Source organism: Typopeltis vanoorti, chromosome 8, assembly GCF_054136105.1.
Source record: "Typopeltis vanoorti isolate ZY-2024b chromosome 8, IOZ_Tvanoo_1.0, whole genome shotgun sequence".
Taxonomy (NCBI): domain Eukaryota; kingdom Metazoa; phylum Arthropoda; class Arachnida; order Uropygi; family Thelyphonidae; genus Typopeltis; species Typopeltis vanoorti.
This window is the reverse complement of record NC_143556.1, coordinates 70,782,281-70,798,321: the sequence shown is the minus strand read 5'-3', so window position 1 is coordinate 70,798,321 and position 16,041 is coordinate 70,782,281. Positions and strand designations below refer to the sequence as shown.

General features: G+C 34.3%; 1 protein-coding gene across 3 annotated transcripts in view; it reads left to right on the top strand.

Annotated features, from left to right (window-relative positions):
* LOC150104087 (mitochondrial adenyl nucleotide antiporter SCaMC-like) overlaps positions 1 to 16,041 on the top strand; it is a 73,604-nt gene that overhangs the window by 45,313 nt on the left and 12,250 nt on the right. For 2 of the 3 annotated variants that reach the window (XM_090396749.1, XM_090396748.1), the window contains exons 6-9: positions 1,136 to 1,282; positions 6,173 to 6,283; positions 11,718 to 11,885; positions 12,070 to 12,217. In XM_090396749.1, the coding sequence (XP_090252875.1) occupies positions 1,136 to 1,282; positions 6,173 to 6,283; positions 11,718 to 11,885; positions 12,070 to 12,217 (574 nt within the window). The remainder of the gene's footprint in view (positions 1 to 1,135; positions 1,283 to 6,172; positions 6,284 to 11,717; positions 11,886 to 12,069; positions 12,218 to 16,041) is intronic. The other variant, XM_090396750.1, reaches the window with a different exon arrangement.

Below are 16,041 nucleotides of genomic sequence, written 5' to 3'. Positions count from 1 at the left end.
GAAGGGTGCTAATGCTGTTAATGACTTCTCAGTAATTGGTTGTAAGTTTTGTTATAGTGAGTGTCCTGAAAAGTGCATTATCAGACATTGCAGTGTATTGCCTTATGCATCTTTGAGAACTTGTTGGTGGAGAAATTCATTGATGCTGGTATGTCTGTATCTTCCTTCTGAAGATTTCTTCTTTGAAATGGATATTCATGACCTTAGTATGTTCTGTGGAAGCTTAGCAAGTTTGAGAAATATGTGCTTAATCCAAATTTCTGCAAAATTAATTAAGAATCTTGGAAGATCAATTAGTATTCTTGGATCAAGGTCATGCAAGCAGATGCATTCATATTATTCCCATTGCAACACCTCTCCTTAGCATGTATAAAAGTACTAGCTAAGTGAACCATCACTCTGTTATTACCAGATACCCCCCCCCCCCCAGCTGAACCTAAAAATATCTACCATAACAAATACCTACCCCCCCACACACACACCAACCTACAATGACCTCAAAATGCTGCTTCCCCATGTTCTTTGCGATTTATATTGTAATGGTATTATTGTATTGTAATCCTACATAGCTTTGTTTAGTAATGTTTTAGATTGTCGATTTCGCATATTTTTGTTTATCCAGAAGAAGCCACAAGATTTAGTGGCAAAACTAGTACGTTTATTAATCATGGTAGCTATTTAAAACAATTAAAATGCTGTTTTTTTTCTAGTTATACTCATCGGTCAAAAGTCTTGTGTTAAATAGTAATATATTACTGTTCTCTGTTTTTGGTAACTCAGAAAAAATATTCAGAAATAAAATTTTAATTGTACAGTTTTCAAACCCATAGCAGGCTTTCTACCCTTATCTGCTAGAGATCAACTTGTTTCCCCTCATTGCAGTTCAGTATTGATGATGTACTTTAATAAAAGATGATGAAATTCAAAATACTTTTTTATGTCTTGTATATTTGCATATTTTTTATTAATAAATTTTGAAAGTGAAATATTTTAGTGAAAGCGCAGTGTTTTTTTTCCTGAAGTGGTGCAAAATTTTCATTTGTGGAGATTTGAATTTTTATTAGATTGTGGAGGTATGTTAACTTTCATTTTTAAGTGACTCATAGTATTAATAAATATATTTTGCCTAATACAGGTAAGAAGCACGGAATTTTGTGGGATTTCACCTTGTCTTCAACATATGCTGAAAGAAGGAGGAATAAAATCAATGTGGAGAGGAAATGGTATTAATGTTTTAAAAATAGCACCAGAAAGTGCCCTAAAATTTATGGCTTATGAACAGGTAACTTAATACAGTTCCTTTTAATAGCATCTTGTACTTTTATTTTGAGTCATTTATGTATATACTGATTTATGTATACTACAGGAGCCTGTAGAAATTAGTTTCTGAATTTTAGTGATGTATTGGGATTTCACCACATGACTCTGTACTATATAGAGCCATCTGGCATCACTTGCCTTCTCTTTGATTTATCTCCACCATAATGTCATCATTATCCACTATTTATCCATGCCTTTTGTTCCCACTTATGTTCCATAACAGTCTCATTTACTCTCTCTTCTCCCTGAAAATAAAATCTAATCACTGCCCAAAACTCTTCATCCCTTGTGATACTTCTGGATATTAGCATACATGAATTGCAATATCATCTTCTTGGATACAGTTACTGTTACAACTTTTAACAACTGTTCCATTCATATTTGAGATCTAAGAAGTTGCATTCAGTATTCTTCATCTTATTCTTGAATTCACCTTAAGGGTAATTTGTGCACACATGCTGTTGTGCTTCGTTCTCTCACTGAACAATTTCTACAGCTACCTAACTTCAAAATCCATTCAAGTGCAATCTATGTCATGTATTACTCCTGTAAATTGTGTACCATTCCTTCTGCTCAACCTTAATTGGTTGGCGATCATTGTATCATGGAGATTTAAGTTTACTTTTCTGACTCTTAAATTATTGTAAATTATTATATTATTTATTTATTTCTTGCTTCTACCAGCAACTCTTGTGTCCTTTCACATTCCATGCTTAGAATCTTTTAAAATATTCATTTCAAGCAAAATCGTTAACTTTTTCACTTTAGCTCTTTGAATTCTGACAGTGTCAAATCTTTAAGTTGTGCAACAAGAAAACTTGGTTTCATGATGTACTTGTCAATGTCTCTGTGCACTCAATCTTCTGCAATTTGTGAGAAGTTTCTAGTTAATCTAGCTCAGCTTTTTCTTTTTCGTAAAAGATTCCACATAATTGCCATTTTTCACCAAAGCTCTCCTGCTCATCTCATTCTCTTCATTTTATCTTTCAGGTGCATGAAACTGCCCCAAATGTGGGAAGCTTGCATCCTAAGAACCTCACCCCAACAGCCAAGACAATCCAATTTAGCCTACTGGGGTGTGTGTGTGTGGGGGGGGGGGGGGGACCTTTAGGATTTCAATGCCAGTTGCCTTCAGCCTCATTTGCTCATTGTTAGTGCCTGCATGCACATATCATAGTTTTGTTCCCAGAAGATGGCAATGTAACATTTCTGAAATATTGATTAAAGTTTTTTAATTAATATTTTAGTGTATGTTGTCATTTCCTGAAAAATTTTAATCATGTATAAACAATATATAAGTTTATCTACAAGAAAAAAAAAAAAGCAATGAACAGTTATCAGAACTCCATTGAAGAAATGGTTTGGAGATCAGATTTTAAATTTCTAGAAGTTTTGTTGATTAGTATAGCTCATGGTTTGCCATATGAGGAAAGAGGACTGCAGTATAATGTCATCAAGGAAATTGAATTAGGAATTGCATTTTAGCTGAAGATCATAGATATACAAAAGAGAGAGTGAGAATTAGCTCTAAGCATGTATTAGGTTCAAGTATGAGGTTAAAGATCCATCCATCCTATTAAACGGAACTGCTTCAGTAAATTCCAATAAAAGCAGCTTGTTTCCTTCATTAGGCAAAGCAGTGATGATGATGAATTCTGTTTAAATTTACAATAGTCTTGAATAGTTTCCCCTTTGTCATCTTATGTTTTTGAGATCAACAAAATTCATCATAAACTTATATGCTCTTGACTTTCATTCTTTTTCAAATTAAAAATCTTAGTGTTATTTGCCCTAAATCCAGCCAGTTCTTTACCAATTTTTTCCTTCAACAGTTTTGCTCTTAGTATTTTCTCAAGTATGCTAAATCATTTGCTGGAATACAATAGGAAATTCCTCTAATTCTCATTTAGTTCTATTTCTTTTTTATAAATTGATTTCCACTCCAGTTCATCTAGGATTCAGCCATCTGAACTATGTTGTGTGGTCCTTCACTTTCATTCGGTCACATTTTGAGATAAAATGTCATCTACTTCAGCTGCTTCTTCACATTTTGAATTTTCTGCAATTGTTCTATCACTTTTTACATAATTTAATAATGTAAAAAAAAAAATCACTTTTTTTCACCTTTTTAGCTTTTTTCTGGAGTAATATTTTCTCCAGTTCTACACTTTCTTTTTGATTTTCAAAAACCTTTCCTATGATTCTCCTTCCCACGCATATTGTAAGGTATTACTTTTCTGTTCTGAAATTTCATAATTCTGTATCTATCTCTGATTATTCGAATGTTGGGGTGGGATGGGGAAGGGAGTGTGCCTTGAGTACACATTAGTCACGTGGTTTATGGAGTTGGCTGTCGTTTGTTTGAATAGAGAATACCACAGGATAAATCCAGTAAGAAGACTTCAACTAAAGTTGGTATGTCTCCTTTCTGCAAGTTGTCAAATCTGTTACTGAGCACTGTTAAAAAAAAAAAAAAAAAAAAAAAAAAAAAAAAAAAAAAAAAATTGGTATGACTTGTCATACCTTTTATGCTTTTCAAATAATTAAGCAAAAGTCCACCCTTATTGGGATGAATAAACACCATGTTATAATCAATGTTCACCGTAGCAAACTATCAAAAATATGTTGCCTCCATAAGTATGTTGCTGTGCTTAACAAAATTCACTATAGTAAACTGTTCACAATAACAAACTATCCCTATGGTCCATATAAGTGTGCTGTAGTGAGAGTAGACTATACAGCAATCCCTCGATTAGTGCACCTAATGTGTTCTTGCAAACAGGTGCATTAATCGAAAACGCACTAATCGAATATAATAACCTATGGGAAAAAGTATAATTTGTTCCTCAAATTTCTTTTTTGAACCTTATTTTTTTTTATAAAAGAATTAAGGCATGTCTCAGGGCCTAGTTAAAGGAAAACCATGAAGCTGAAAGACAATAAAACATATTCAGAATATAAATTTTATTGTTCTACTTCTTAACAAAGAATTGAGCTCACGTAGTTTGGCGGGCATTCTGTTTCTTTTTTTTTCATACAACCGACGGTATGGCCCTATTGCCTCTTCTACTCTTTTGCAAATGTTACTGCTTCTCTCTTCATCAGAGTCAGCCTCTAAGCATTGCTGCTTAAAAACTTCGATTGTACGAAAACTATTTTCAAATTGTTTCTGTGAAATCTCTTTTGGCTCACTATCAGTAGTTAAATTTTCTTCATATTCTTCAGGATCTTCCTGCTGTGCATCTAAATTTAGCAGGTCGGAATCGCTCAATTCTTCAGAATGAGATTTAATTAACTCTTGGACATTATCATTGAAGGGGAGAAAGAAATGAAGGACATACGAATTGGTCGCCAACACGCGAAATAACGTGCTTTATAGATAAAATTTCCCAACTGTTATACAAGCAAAATAGTTACCACTTTAAAAATTACAATGATCATAAAAGAGAAGTTAATTTTCCAACATGTAATAATAAACAACTCATCCCAGAAGACGGATTGATTACCATATTATCGGAATGGATTCTCCTTTTTTGTGACATGTGTCGAAGGGTCTCGAATCCGTGTGCGTACTATAGCAGACGACATAAATTTTGGTGGTAAAAATTTGGAACATAGTGTAGTATGACATTAAAAATAACTTTATAAAATGTTTTAAATCAGAACTAAATTATTTCATTCTGGTGAGTGATTTTTTAAAATAGTTAGCATTTTTTTTTTTAAAGATGTACATTATATAGGCGCACTAATCGAGGGATTACTGTATTTGTAACAAGCAAAGCTTGTTTTTTTAAAATTAAAAAAAAAAATGCTAGCATTGAGAAACCTTACTTATTTTTTCCAGTCTTCTTAGTGCATCACAGATTTCCCAGTTGTAATTTTTACAAATATACTTTCTGTAGATGAAGTCCTCTTGGCACAACCATTTCTATGCTTCCTTTATGTAGACAGCTTTATTAAGATCATACTGATTATGACAGTACATAAACTTGCTTGCCATCAAATTCAAATGCATAATTTATAGTGTAATCAGTTCAAGAATTAATTGGTTTTGCTCAATTTTTAGCAACTTTGAGTTATGCTGAATAATTTAATTAAAAAAAGAAAGATAAAGGTCAATTTAAATTCATCCAAAAGTTTTGTTTTGTGAAAAAATCAAATTGTAGTGTTTTTTGGTATTGATGCTATTTTTAGCAAAAGTAATATGGGAATACTTGAAAAATTAAGACAATTTAGATTTTCATATGCACTAAATAAAAAAAAATAAAAAAAATAAAATCAGCTAACGCCTTTTTATTCCCGTATACGGGGAGTAGGCGAGGCCATTTAGCCCTATCTAACTTTTGGAGACTGAGTGGGCAGTTTCAATCTCCACTGGTACCAATCAGAGATAGATGGCCCAAGGCTATCACTAATTAAGTGGTACACAGTGAAGAGAGATGGCTCAAATGTGCCGCCATCTTGTGGTCCCTAACCGTAACACAATATATTTAATGTCTGAAATAATGTGGGTTCTACAGTCGATTTTCTTGAGTTTACAGGATGAAAAACCTGAGTTTCCGGGAGGAAAAACCCGCTTGCTCATGCCAGAGATCGACTAACTCGGGAACCGGTGAAAAAGGCTTAGAAAAATTTCCTCTAGTCACTGACTAGATTCGAAACCAAGTCTTCCTTCGTGCGGTCAAGCGCCGTGGTGTGCAAACGCCACATCCACTGAGCTACACAGGCTCCAAATAATTTGTTTGTAATTTTAAATTAGAAATTTAACAGTGTTCACAGTTTTTGCATTTATTACTTTTTTTTTGTGGAAAAATATTAGACCATAACATAGTTTTTAATTTTTGCTGAATAGGCAAAAAGGATAATTCGAGGTAGTCGGGATAAAGAGCTAACAATTTATGAAAGGTTTCTTGCTGGATCTTTTGCTGGTGGTTTATCCCAAACTGTGATTTATCCTATGGAGGTTAGTTTCTAAAATTATATTTGATGCTTATACTTTAATTTCAAGTAGTTTTGAAATCTTTTTTTTTAAAGTAAATTTCTTATGTTTTTGTATTCTAGCAAGAGGAAAATATCAGTTTCCAGTTAAGCAGGAACTTATTTCTTATATAAATTAACACAAATAGAAGTTCATTTTCCCTCTCTTGATTTACTACTATAAAAGTTATGGACTCCAACTTTCTGCATATCTTACTGTAACAAATTGAAAAAACCTGGACCAATAGCGTTAGTGCTATTCCAAAGCTTTTTTTGTAACAAATTATTTCCATGATCCTTGACTCCATGAGTTTGACTGGCATTCATTAGAAAATTTCTGGTTTAAGGGAAGGAAAGCCCCCCCCCCCCCCCCCCAAGTCAGAATAATTTAAATGTTCAGCAAACATTAGTTTACCATGACAGCATCAATTAACAATTGTACCTTTGACATGGTACATAATGTGTTTATGTGTATCAAAAATAAGAGAAATATCTGACTTTTTAATAAACTTTATTATTAATATAATAGATAAGCTCTGGTATTGAACATTATTTGTATTAACAGTATTACAGCATCAAACGAACTAAATTATAAAAAAGATGTTTATTAACTATAATATATAGACATGTTTACACAAGAATGTCATATTTTAAAATATAATATTCTTGTGTAAACGTGTCTGTATATTATAATCTTAATGTCACAAGTTTCTCTAAAGAATCAAATGTTTATTACCTGGCTTATGTTTTGCTAAATTTCAAACTAGTATCTTCAGATCCCAAAACCACGTTACAATTTACATGTGGCATTGAATAATTGAAAGAATTTAAATTGTAATGGAGAGAAGATCTGAAGTCCTAATTTGGCATCCCGTAAGGTTGTTAACTCCTTAACGTACCAATTAAAAATCAGAAAGCGGTCGTTTTTCTGCCAATGTTTTGGGCGAGGGTGATTTGCTGGATCAAATTCATCATTATTTGAAAAATAATGATGAATTTGTGCAAACGAAATAGCCGATACACGCCATTGGCAACTTTTCTCGGCTGAAAGGAAATAGTCACAAGATTGTCTAGCGTCTATATTCGGTTGTATTTATATGTGAAACCAAAATTCAAAATCGGTTTTGGTGCAATAAACAAAAGACGTGTCACAGACGTCTTTGTATGTTAAGGGGTTAAAAAAAAGTTTTACAGCTAGTTGATCTTAACATAAGACTCCCAGATTTGGGGGTAAATTAATGCAACCATACTTGTTCAGGTTAGGAGAATACCTCATAGCCATGGGTGACTCTAAAATAATCTTTCTCACCTGCAATGACTTCTGTATAGCATGTTGGTTTTCTTCCATCTAATCCTTTGTGAAAGGGGGGGGGTGTAAAGTTGTAGTCTGCCAGTCCAGACTTGCCATAATAATGATTGGGAATGTATTTTTTAGTGTTGTTTACACTGTATCAAGCAGGTTAGAATTTCACTGCAGCATGGATGTTTGTACATAGTCTTTCAGTGGTGGACAGACAATTTCCATTATCATGTGCATTACCATGTAGCACTAAAATGTTGGATAGTTTTTGCCACCTTTTTATGAGCAGTTTGCAATAAAAAAAAAGTTTAAAAACCACATGCAAATTGTCATTAGGCATAACTCCATGCGCTGAAACTGCAATATAGTTGGGAGTAAATTCTTAAGATGCCCACTGAAAGTTTTTGTTACAGGAAAAGGCTTGCTTGATCACACATTGAAAGCCACCATACTTCTGAGAATTTATTTCCCAGCAACTCATCCAAGAAGGAAGAAATACCCCCCCCCCATCATCTTTATTCTAGTGAATCTTGCACCATAACAGACCATTTTACTATGGATTTGCTATGGTGAGCATCAACTGCAGATTCTAATTAGATGATTCCTATAGTGAACTAAGCAAATCCTTGAAGGTCTGAAGTAGCTGGAAAAGTTTCATGTTTGGTCTCTAGGTAGGATTTCACATAAAATAAACATAAACAAACAAAATAAATAAATAAATAAACATTCCTCGTATGAAATGATGGCAGAACAAGGAAAAGAGATAGGTAAGTGACCTGCAATTCAGGATCTGACAAATTCAAAGTATGGTGGATTATATAAAAGAACATCTAATTTTTTTTTTTTTTTTTTTTTTTTTTTTTTTTTTTTTTTTTTTTTTATGAATAAGAGAAATTTTGAATGCATTCCTGCCTTAATGACAACCATCTCAGACTATATAGCTCCTTCAGTAATAGCCATGCAGCAGAAAGATTTAGCTTCAAATCTCATTTGGATGAGAGGATCCTTCATAAGGCTTTACAACCGAAGGTGAATTAGTTGGTATTCTATAGTGGTGGCAGAAATGTTCATCCTACAAGAGCAAACTGGCTAGAAAAACAGTTGCAGCGATCAGATAGCAATTCCTCCTGAACTAAAACTATGCAATAACTGTTCTATTGCAAAAAGAAAAACAGTATGGTTGCAAGGACAGTATAACAAGAAGGAAAGAAATGTGCCATGCCCTGCATACATCTCAGAGGTAGGGTTTTTTTTGACTGCATCCAAGAAAGTTGTATACCTATGGTACATAAGTACAGTGTAACCTCGGTTGTCGAACAACTCTCATCTTGAACAAATTGGTTCTGAAACATATTTTCCAAACAAAAAACGCACTGGTTTCTGAACAGGCAAATGCAACCAGCAGGTCATTTCGAAATTTACGAAACTCTGAACCAAAGCACTGTTTCAAAGGTGTTTTGAAGTGACCTCTGACACAGAATTAACACTCCGGGAATTCTGTGGAAAAATCACTTCAACATCCTCCATCGCTTAAGTATCCTTGACAAAGCCTTTGTGCAAGTGACTTACAGGACCAAAAACTCGGCCTGGAGGAAATTGTGGCCATACTGTGTAGTAGACAGAGATTGTGTCTGCTACACTGTGTAGAGCAGTGGTCACCAAAGGGGTCAATATGACATTGTTAGAGGTCGATTCGGACTCAGGGGTTGACAGAAAAATATAAGACATCATTGTATGGGTAATATTTAATTCGGTTAACTTGGATTACCTCCGTGACAAAAGACATGGAGGTAATGACAATGCAATTATGTGAACAGTACCTCCATCTTATAGGTCCATGAATAGGACCTATAAGATGGAGTAAGGTCATGAAAATAGTTACGGAGGCCAATCAAGTAGGCCAAAATGACGTATTTACCAATAAACGGATGTTGGTGGTTCCTGCCAGCCAGCGCAGCGGGAGCGAGATTGCAACACGGTGGTTCTTATTTACTGATACTTACAAGTATTCGATCCCAGTCTCATTTTTGCGCATCGACATACAAGTGAGCATTAATGTTCTAAAATTCATCAACATACATATTATAATTCAATCGTTATTCATTCACGAACTAAACTTCTCTATATTGAAGAGTTGAGCAGCGCTGGTAGTAATATCAGTAGTTTATTAATATCACTAGTAATACCAGTGATATTACTAGTGATAGTAATATAATAATATATACTATATTATACATACAATAAACACTGTAACTATAAAATAAACAATCTAAAAAACTCACATAAGCTTCTTTTTTTGCTCTATTATAATTACGTAATAGTAAAATATAGAGGGGTTGATAAAAAGTCAAGAAATGATTGAAGGGGTCGACGGGCAAATGACTTTGGCAACCCCTGGTGTAGAGACAGAGATTGTTTCTCCAGGCAAAAGCATAGGCTTGGAAGTTGACGATGCTGATGTGGAGGACCACAGGAATAAGTTCACCGCAGAAGAACTGGAACACCTTCAGAAGCAGCAGCAAAAGATGGTGGTGGTGGAGGAAATGTCTTCAGAGATAGAGGAAGGAAGGGAGGATGTTCCTAGTTCATTGATCAATGAAATGTGTGCAGAATGGGGTGAGGTGCAAAGTTTTGTGGAAAGATATCACCCTGACAAAGCTGTAGCAAACTGCATCATGAACTTTTTCAATGACAATGCCATGTCTCACTTCAGAAACATTTTAAAATGCAGGCAAAAACAATCTCATTGGACAGGTTTTTAGTGAGACAGAGGCCCAGTTTGTTAAGCAGCAGCAAAAGATGGTGGTGGTGGAGGAAATGTCTTCAGAGATAGAGGAAGGAAGGGAGGATGTTCCTAGTTCATTGATCAATGAAATGTGTGCAGAATGGGGTGAGGTGCAAAGTTTTGTGGAAAGATATCACCCTGACAAAGCTGTAGCAAACTGCATCATGAACTTTTTCAATGACAATGCCATGTCTCACTTCAGAAACATTTTAAAATGCAGGCAAAAACAATCTCATTGGACAGGTTTTTAGTGAGACAGAGGCCCAGTTTGTTCTCAAGCAGAGTCGAGTGGTGCCAAGAGACAGAAAAGAGAAAAAGTAAAAAACCTAGGACAGTTCCCTAATAGAAGGGGACTCCCCTTCATCATCACCTTCCACTTACGCCATCAACTCTCCTCTACCGGTAAAGTGAAGTTAAATTTTCGTCTATATTTTATCTGTTTATTGCATTTATTCTTTTTGTGTAAGATTTTATGCAATTTCATTATTTTTGTATACAATTTTATGCATGAAGTACTGTTATAAAGGTTTAAATAAGCAATCATCTCGGATTCAGGAACGGATTAATCCATTTTACATTAATTCTTATTGGAAAATGGCTTCAGTTTTCAAACAAATCGGTTTCCGAACAGCCTTTAGGAATGAATTCGACAACCAAGGTTCCGCTGTACTTGGGTAGGGCTAAGAATTTATTTACATTTTTATCTGTTTTTTACTTCATATGGAAACCCTGCTTTAGAGAACACATTCAAGGTATATGAGGCCTCCAGTAAGTGAGATTCACAAAATTCTGTTAAGCTGTGTGTGTGTGTGTATGTGTGTGTGAGAGAGAGAGGGTGAGTGAGTGATATAGGTTCACAAAATGTTTCTGGGAAGACTGTAGTTCACAGTGGATTGTATGTAGCATTATATTGCATGTAATTCTTGAATACCAAAACATATCATATGCTAGACTATTGTTTCACCTGCATTGATGGACCTTGCAGAAGTATCTTACCTGTATCAGTAGACAATAATCTGCCATGTGCTTCAGTGATCGTCTGTCTATCTATATATATATATATATAAATTGATACAAATCTAACATTTTTTCAGATGGACCTGAGCCAGACTATGTTCATCCAGATCAGTGTTTTGTTAATGAACTGGCTACTGCTTTTGGAGGAGTAGCACAAGATTTTGTCTCCATAAAAGAATTGTATTGAGAATACTGAGTAGAATTGCTATAGCTCTTACTCTGGCTACACCTGTTATTAATATTGCTTTTTTCCCCCAGGATCATCTGTGTTTCAGGCCATGTTGGAGGACAGTAATAATAGGTTACATTTTGTTATAGGTTTTAAAAACACGCCTAGCATTGAGGAAAACTGGCCAGTATTCTGGTATTTGGGATGCAGCATGTAAAATATATAGGCACGAAGGGATTAGAAGCTTTTACCGTGGCTACATACCTAATCTTCTAGGTATAATTCCATATGCTGGAATAGATCTTGCTATATATGAGGTACTTTTCTATATTTTAATATTTTAAAGTATAAATTGTTCAATAACTACGTTGCGACTAATTTTATATGCCTATCACTTATTCTTTCAGAATAAAAAATACGTTCCCATGAAAATTAATATTAATCATAAAAACAACTCTAAAAATTTTATACATACTCATCACCCATTCATTTTATTTGTAGACCTTAAAGAAAACATATATCAGAAGGCATCCAGTTGAATCTGATCCTGGAGTTTTAGTACTTCTTGGTTGTGGTACAGTGAGCAGTTCTTGTGGGCAAATAGCTAGTTATCCTTTGGCACTTGTGCGTACAAGGTTACAAGCTCAGGGTAAGATATTTTCAAAATTAGGAAATCTGATATATATTAATAGAAATATTGGCTATGCTTTTGAGTTAGCTAGTCTGACAGAAAGGTGGTTTTACCTCCTGAAAACAAGTTTTTTTTTTTTTTTTTAAATCCCATAAACAGGCCATATGAATGCATGCAATTACCTGGCATGCTCTGTCATCTCAATTGACTGCATCCAACTATAACCAAACATGGTTTGTGTGTTCTTGGAATGAAATGCTAGCAGTTCTTGTTTATCCAAAGTAAATTTGAAAAAAGCAAAACATGTGGAGGGTGGATCAGATATAAGTAATTTTTCTCTTTAGCTACAAGCTGGGCTGTGAATTCATCTTGAGAAGTCTGGTCAAGCACTTAAGTTTCAGACAAGACTTAGGAGCCTTGTATCAGGTTGTAGAACATCTTCACGTGGAGAATGTTTGCGGTGAAGACTTCCGTGTAATAGTGTTGGCTCTTTTGCTTCATCCTCTTTCTTGAGGATATTGAAAACATGCTTAGAATTGGAGGCAAGAGCTGTAAAAGGAAGATAAAGGTGACATGAAACTGAAAATTTTTATATAGATTAATCATTTGAAACATTGTTAAATGAACCAAACAAAACAGTGGTTGAAAATATTCAGGAGAAATTCAGTCAGGAGTACGTGTCAATACTTGAGGTAGAAAAGCATCAAAACCCTGAAATGTGGAAAGGTATCTGAAGTAGATATTTGACCAGAAATTTTCAAACATTGAAGTATAATCTCCATTAGCTATACTGCATAATTCAGAAGGCCTGTTCAGAAGGTCAAATTCCAGATTGGAGTTGAGTTCTCATAGTATCCATCCTCAAAAAAAGGAAATAAAACTGAATGTGAGAATTAGAGGAATATCCAGTGGTGTGCTGGAGCTGGTTTGTGTGAACTGGTTGTTTAAACTGATAATGTCTTATAAACTGTGGAGCAGCATGCACTTCAATCTACAATTTGAAGATTGAAATGGCCTAGACAAAATTAACTGGATGTTCACTGATAATTGATTCATTTAAACTTTCTGGAGGTTGTAATTCTCATAAAGAGAGAATGTGGTGGGTTTTGTTTTAGCAAGTTGTTAGTAACACCCCTGAGAATGTTCCTACTGAATCTTCCAGGTATGATTAAGCAATCATTCTCCAAGTTCAGAAAATTGTGGAAGGAAAACTTAGAAGAACAAGCTAAGTTCAGGCAACATGCAAGTTGTCTGGATCAGATTTTCACTTTAAGACAAATAGTTGAGAAATCACTGGAATATAACAATGATCTATATTAAGTTTTGTAGATCTCTAGAAGGTATGTGGCAAGGTGCCGATTAAAAAACTGTTCAAGATGCTACAATTATATGCTGTATATCTATATTTCAGTTGTAAGATAGCAGTTAAAACTGAAGGAGGTACAAAGCAGATGGTTTGATGTTAAATCAGGTTTGAGAATATCACCTCCACTGTTATTCATTTGTATAGATTGCATCATGAAGGAAAGTAACATTAAACCTGATATCAAAATGGGATATATTCATTTCAGCTCTTTAAGCAGATGTTATACTCCTAAATAAATCCAGTAGTACAAGTCTGCAGGTAAAAGATTTCCTTACTGTAATAAATTTGGTATGAAAATCAGTATGAAATTGCTATAATAAATTTAGTATGAAAATTTGAAGATTGAAATTTGAAGATTGAAAAAAAAAATGAAATATTTTAATCAGCAATTAAAAAAAAAAGTGAAGATGGCAAATTAAATGTGTAAGTACACAACAGAATAAGTGAAGCTGGTATACAGGGAATCAGCTGAAGAAACTTTCGTATGGAATAAGAGAAATTAGTCAAACACTGAACTTAGGATAGTGTTAAAATCAATTTTGTTATGGATCTTGAGAGCTGTGTTTGAAATAAAATGGTCAGACTAGACCATAGATATGAGTTCTGAGAAAAATTAGATAGTGAACAGATGGCATTAATGACAGAATCATATCTAAAAAGAAGGAAGGAACTAAACATTGTATTCAGGAATGTGTGAGCAGAGCTGATTTCAAGGAGTAGTCCCCTGTTATAGAGGAAATGTTTAAAGCAGTTTCATGTCAGGATTTTCATATGGACCATGATCTAGGATGTATTGATGCACTTTTGAATGCATTATATACTGAAATATAAGGTTTATGACAATATTGGAGTCTTGACAAGAGAAAAATTTTCTTCCAAATTCATTCTCAATAGAAATTCAGTAACTATCATTTGATTGATACTTTTCTATACTTTCTGTATTCTTCTCCTGTTTTACTTCCTATTCTCTACACCATCACCACCAGTGGGATTCAACATCTTGCTGCCATGGTAGTTTTGCAGTGTGATCTATGGACATCAGTATAGGGGATCCTGGTGGCATGGCATGCACATCATACATGAGCTGCTCCCCCCCCCCCCCCCATGTTTCAGCAAGGCAGGTGATCCATGATTAGTTGAGGCTCACCTGTAAGGATCAAAGGTGTCAAGCAAGTTTTCTTTCCCATGTACCAGGAACTAGGTCGAAGGCTTTCTGGAGTAGCTTTAGTTAGTCACCATCTGCATGTCACGGGTGGCTACATCTGGAGACGAATTCTTCATTCCATTTATCTAGAGCTTCCTAAGGCACTGTCTAGAAACAATGAAATGACAAATTATACAAGAAAAAAACTAAACAAAAAACATATACCATCCTCCTTGATAATCAGGAGATAAGCAGGAATGTCCCATTGAAAAAAGGATTGACAGGATCACCAGAATCTTTAAATAAACTTCATTCAGAGATATCCTTCTGGATGTAAATACATTCTGAACAGTTATTTTGTGCAACATCTATTGGAGGGATACTAATTACCAGGACTCCAGAAATCCACTCTCTATGAGCAAGTTATCACAGATAAGGGGCAAGTGAATATTCAGCCTCTCCAGATTAATTTTGCGTCAAGAATTCTCAAATTACATTTTTATTTTGCATAACTTGCAAGGCATCACTATTCTTATAAAAAAAAAAAAAATAAGATACTCTTAAATTAAAAAAAAAAAACATTTCATTTATTTCACTTCAGCTATAATTCACACAACAGTCTTTAACCATTTAAGTAAGCATGCAGTTGTAATGGAGTATAAGCTTATTTTCTCAATTCACAACATGAACTGGCATAGTGTAATTATACTTGAATATACATGATGAAGAAAAAGCTTTTTAATAATGTTATTTAAAAAATAAATTATTTTGCAATGACTAATTGGAGACCGGTTCATGTCATTGACATATACATCATGAAAAGTTCGTCTTTTAGTCTTGTTCCATTGCTAATGTTGATCTTTTTTTTGTTGAATTATTTTTATGATAATTAATATAAATTCACCCTTCATTATGGACAGTTAGTGTGGACTACACATTTCTTTTAGTTTTGTGAAGTGCAATACTGAAGGCAAACATAAGAGAACGTAAAATATTACTGGAGAAAAGAGCATTATTGTCTCACCAAATAAAAACAATCAAGACTTGCTTTCCAAGGCACATGGCTCAAGCAATTCAAGTGGCTGTACTAGAGAGATGAAGTTGCATTCTATAAAGTATAAAAAATATCTTCGGGCTGCTGACAGATTCTAGATTACTGTAAAGATTTTTGAGACTTTTAAAGTGGAGACATTTAGGTTTCAATAGAGGTTAAATTTTTATAAAAATTGCCGTGACATAGACTTGTCAGAAATCATCGAAATACATCTCTGGCTGCTTGGCAAAGAAAAATGGATTGCAAAATGTTTAAACACCTGAAGTGCCTTTTTAATA